This window comes from Littorina saxatilis, linkage group LG3 (genome assembly GCF_037325665.1).
Source record: "Littorina saxatilis isolate snail1 linkage group LG3, US_GU_Lsax_2.0, whole genome shotgun sequence".
NCBI lineage: Eukaryota > Metazoa > Mollusca > Gastropoda > Littorinimorpha > Littorinidae > Littorina > Littorina saxatilis.
In genome coordinates this window covers 49,579,553-49,584,552 of record NC_090247.1, presented here as the reverse complement: position 1 = coordinate 49,584,552, position 5,000 = coordinate 49,579,553, and the positions used below count along the sequence as shown (strand labels likewise).

At 45.0% G+C, this 5,000-nt stretch overlaps 1 protein-coding gene across 1 annotated transcript in view; it reads left to right on the top strand.

The window, feature by feature from the left end:
• The window catches only part of LOC138962554 (metabotropic glutamate receptor 5-like), a gene marked incomplete at its 5' end in the record, with an annotated part of 82,975 nt that overhangs the window by 40,717 nt on the left and 37,258 nt on the right, over nucleotides 1–5,000 (top strand). The window contains 1 exon segment of the mRNA XM_070334407.1: nucleotides 1,890–2,133. Within this exon segment, the coding sequence (XP_070190508.1) occupies nucleotides 1,890–2,133 (244 nt within the window).

Here is a 5,000-nt window from a genome sequence, read left to right as displayed (position 1 = left end):
TCGAGTGCTGAGAGCACGAGGTTCAAGCTGCTTTGCAACACGGGGCAATAGAGGGATTTTCTTTTGTGCACATTGTTTTGTAATGTCTTGGGCCTAGCTTTGCGTAGCAATGAGCTGATACAAAATATGCCATAGGTGTTAAAAAATACAAAAAAATGAAAGGACACAAAACAAGAGAGAGAGAGAGAGAGGGAGGGAGAGAGAGATAGGGAGATAGAGAGAGAGAGAGAGAGGGAGGGAGAGAGAGAGAGAGAGAGGGAGGGAGAGAGAGATAGGGAGAGAGAGACAGAGACAGAGACAGAGAGGAAGAGAGAGAGAGAGAGAGAGAAAGAGAGAGAGAGAGCCAGCCAGCCAGACAGACAGACAGACAGACAGACTTATATAGTGAGACAGTGACAGACACATACAGAGAGAGAGAGAGAGAAAGAGAGAGAGAGAGACACAGAGACACAGAGAGAGAGAGAGAGAGAGGGTGGGATAGGTGGAAGGGGGAGGGGGGTTAGCGACTTTGATCTTTCTGATCATAAGATCCAAACCGTCTTCAGCAATTGATGGCTCTCTGTGTAAAGGTGCTTAATTTGCCTCACCATTTCAGATCTGCCTTGGCTTCTGCATGATATAAGACCATTCCTCATCTTGGGCACTTTCCAAAATTCAGCATCTTGACTGTTTCGTTTGTAGACGTTACATGCTACGATGAGCACATACAGAAGATTGACACTTAGTAGATTAAATGTTAAAAAAAATTAACTCATACAAATTCCGACTCCGCACAGAAAGCATTCAGGCAGTTATCCCATGTCAAATCCTGGCCTGATAGTTAACCGAATCGTTAACACGGGAAGGAGCTCGATTGTGCCTTGAAGTTAAAAACTTGAATGTGTTTGTATGCATATGTGCATGCCCTTGTCGAAACAGAAGACGTGCACAGTGAATGCTAATTTAAAAGAAGACGCTGCACCTGATGCGAGGCAGACTTTTATTGGATGTATTTGCCTTATTTTTAACACACGTGAAACCCGTTCTACAACCAAAAAAACACACACCATGATCCAATATAGAATCCCCCCTCTCCCCTTTTTCTGTATTTTGTATATCAAATACAACTGTGTTCTATATTCTTTGGCTGTTAGTGCTGGATGCAACAACCTAAAAAAAAAAAAATCCCTTCGTGACCTGGGCCTTCTGGTTCTGACCACAGGAGAGTGACACGAGGTGAGCGGGGCTTGGGAGACGTGCTCTCAAGACTACTACAATAGTATGTGTAGTAGAGAAGGCCTTCCGTCACCCTACCCATGCACATGACATCCAACATACAAGCCCCGCCTACCTCGTGTCGAGTGCCTGTGGCTCCGACTTATTCCAGAAAAGTCAAACTATCTTGCGGTGTGTTAAGTAGCGTCCTTGTTGAGAGTTGCCAGTCGTGTTGCAAGTCTCTTGAATACATTGACACTGGGACAATTACTTCAGAAGAACACCAGAACCCTATATTTTCCTCCTGATCCAAACGCTTTTTTGACCCTTCCAAAAATAATGACAAACTCGATTTCGCAGACTTTACAAGGAAACATACTATTCTCCGACATCCAGGGGACATAGATTGCACGATTTCCGGCCAATAATAAAGCCACGTGCTCAAGTGATAATAAAAAAAGTTCAATAAAAAAAAATTAGGAACCGACCTACCAACCCTACGGTTTTTGGTCTTGTCGTCGGAAACACATTTTATTGTTTTGTTTTCATTTATGTACTTATTTATTTAATTTTTTGTGTGTGTGTGTGGGAAGGGGGAGGAGGAGGGGGAGCTTATCGCTTATTCGAAATGGAATGCACCTCAAAGCTTCTTATCCTAGCCCGTTCGCTTATGCATCTTGAATTCTGTGTTGCAGGCACCGAGTCTCTCATGGGCTCGGACCAAGATTCGAAACTAGGGTTTGTCGTCAACGCTGTCATGACCATGGCGCTGGCTCTGCATGACATGTACACTGACCTTTGCCCTAAGGGTCAAGGACTGTGCGAGAAGATGACCCCGATCAATGGAACGCTCTTCCTGGAGTATCTTCTGAACGTGTCCTTCCCCAGCTACAGTGGACACGAGGTTCACTTTGACGACCACGGAGATCCACCTGGAAGGTCAGTTGATGCTTCTCAAACCTGATATTCATTGGGCGAAGTCGACTTCGCGAAGTCAACTTAACAAAGCTGGCTGCGCGAAGCTTTGGCACTGATATTTAGGTAAGTCTTAGAAGACTTTGCAAAGTCAGCTCTATGAAGAATGGCCTTTAGGTTTTACGAAGGATTGTACTTTTTGGACTGCATTGCATTCCGAATGACTGTGTGTGTGTGTGTGTGTGTGTGTGTGTGTGTGTGTGTGTGTGTGTGTGTGTGTGTGTGTGTGTGTGTGTGTGTGTGTGTGTGCAACACTAAATTCTCAGTTCATACGACGACCTCTCTTATTAACACTTATCCAAAAGTGTTTTTCAATACTGCTTCGATACGTCCCTGATCCACAGTTTGTTATATTTAGTCAAGTTTTGACTAAATAATTTAACGTAGAGGGGGGAATCGAGACGAGGGTCGTGGTGTATGTGTGTGTGTGTGTGTGTGTGTGTGTGTGTCTGTGTGTGTGTGTAGAGCGATTCAGACTAAACTACTGGACCGATCTTTATGAAATTTGACATGAGAGTTCCTGGGTATGAAATCCCCATACGTTTTTTTCATTTACACTACCCGAGTAGTTTATCTTAACTACCTTTTTGTCGGTCTTGCCCTAACTGCACCGATCTTTTTTTTAAAGAAAAAAAAAGCAAAGCAAAAAGCAAGCTCACGTACGCCTAATCCTGTCTTGGCCTGTGCAAAGTTCCATCGTGCAAGACTAAAACTATAGTATCCGAATTGATATGAATATGATCTTACATCAAAGACAACATTTTACGAACTGCTTTGAGAATGAAGGGTAATGTACACTGGAATTACATACATTAGCTGGTGTCAAAAGGCCAAGAGGAAATAGGTGAAATTGGTACAGAATAGCAAAGGCAGTTAAAAGTCGGTGGCATTTTATAACATGATGAGCTGAACTCCAGCCACTTCCCACTTTCTCTTCCCTCCACAACCAACCCTTTGCTCTCTCTCTCTCTCGGAGTCTCGCGAGTGGTCGCTGTGGCAAGACACGAACACATTTGCTGTGACAAAAGTTCGACATTTTCAGCAACAACAGCCACTAAGATGTCAGTTTTAGGCCTACCTAAAACTGTGGAGTCTATTCTGACCACCATTACCGCGGACCACGCTCTTATCTCCTGGAAGATGACAGGCGAAGGCGACAAACCTGTCGTCGTGCTTCGCTTCAACTCCGCAGAGCAACAAGATGGCGAGTCGACATTACCAGTGGGCGCGTGGAGACGCAAACGCACGTCACAGATACGGCGCGACAAGAAAAGGGCAGAAGACAGGCGTCCTACTTCACGGACTGACGAAACAAGAACAGAAAACATTGTGACACAGAAACAAACAAAAGACAAGAAAATAAGGCTTAGTGATAACATTGTTGACAGTAGGCATACTTTGCCATACGTAGATCATGCCTCCGTCACAACATGACAGTACACATTCCTGTGTTGACACGCCACGCTCTGCACGTGAGACAGACCCACCGCCTGCCACTGACACTAGGCGCAGTGGAGAGGAACATGTAAACAATAAAGACGACACCATGTGTTTGGGAGGAAGTGGTTGGCAGACCAAAGACTGTTCGCGTGACAGTGCGGTAAATCAGACAGACGACAACAGCGAGAGTCTGGCACACATGGAAAAGATAACGTCTGAAAGAGGTATTGTCATCAGACACATCAAGCTGCTGGTTAGTGAACTGAGAGACCACCTTAAACAAAGACTTCTCCGCGATAGAAGAAAAAATGAATCTTTTGATACTGTTGTACTTGAAAAACATATTGGCACTCAGAGTTTGTACTGCAAAAGTGATGATGTTGTGCTCATGTATGATTTCAAAACAGATCGTAAACGCTGGTTCTTCGATCAGCCAGACAGCATGACCAAGCTTCAGAAACATGCCATGTCTTGTCTTCGGACATTTCCCCCGATCAGCAAAGATCGGTACGGTGAGTTGTACAAAGAAGAACTGGAAGAAGATCTGAGAATAATGTCTCGAGTAGTCCGCTTTTACTTAGGATGAACAGTTTCAAACACCGTGGGTTTTTTTTTCATTCTTGGACTGTCTAAAGCTGAAAAGGGCCGTCGCGCACGTTTTATTGACTTACAACATCTGTCACCACACGGAAGAAAACAACAGCCTGAAGGACTGATCAAATCATGATGTTATGATGCATGGTATTGGTGTGCAGTGTGAGTCAAGGTATCCCTGACTCTGACAAATGCAGTGGACTCTCTATCGGACTTCCAGTAGCGAGAACCTTGCGCGATCGTGCATGCTTCGGTATATAGAAAGCTTTATACTTCGACATCCCAACCCCACAACACCCTTTCACTATAAACATGTGTGTTCGTGAATAAAACATTCTGATTCTGATTCTCTCTCTCTCTCTCTCTCTCTCTCTCTCTCTCTCTCTCTCTCTCTCTCTCTCTCTCTCTCTCTCTCTCTCTCTCTCTCTCTCTCTCTCTCTCTCTCTGTGTCTGTCTGTCTGTCTGTCGGTCTGTCTGTCTGTCTGTCTGTCTGTCTGGCTGATCTCCTGTCTCTCTCTCTCGCTCGCTCGCTCGCTCGCTCGCTCTCTCTCTCTCGCTCTCTCGCTCTCTCTCTCTCGCGCGCTCTCTCTCTCTGTCTCTGTCTCTTTCTCTCTCTCTGTCTGTCTCTCTCTCTCTCTTTCTCTCTTTCTCTATCTTTCTCGCTCTCTCGCTCTCTCGCTCTCTCTCTCTCTCTCTCTCTCTCTCTCTCTCTCTCTCTCTCTCTCTCCCTCTCTCTTTCTCCCTCTCTTTTCTTCACGACCCCCTTAGTCTATCCAAAAATGAGGTTTTGACTCTTG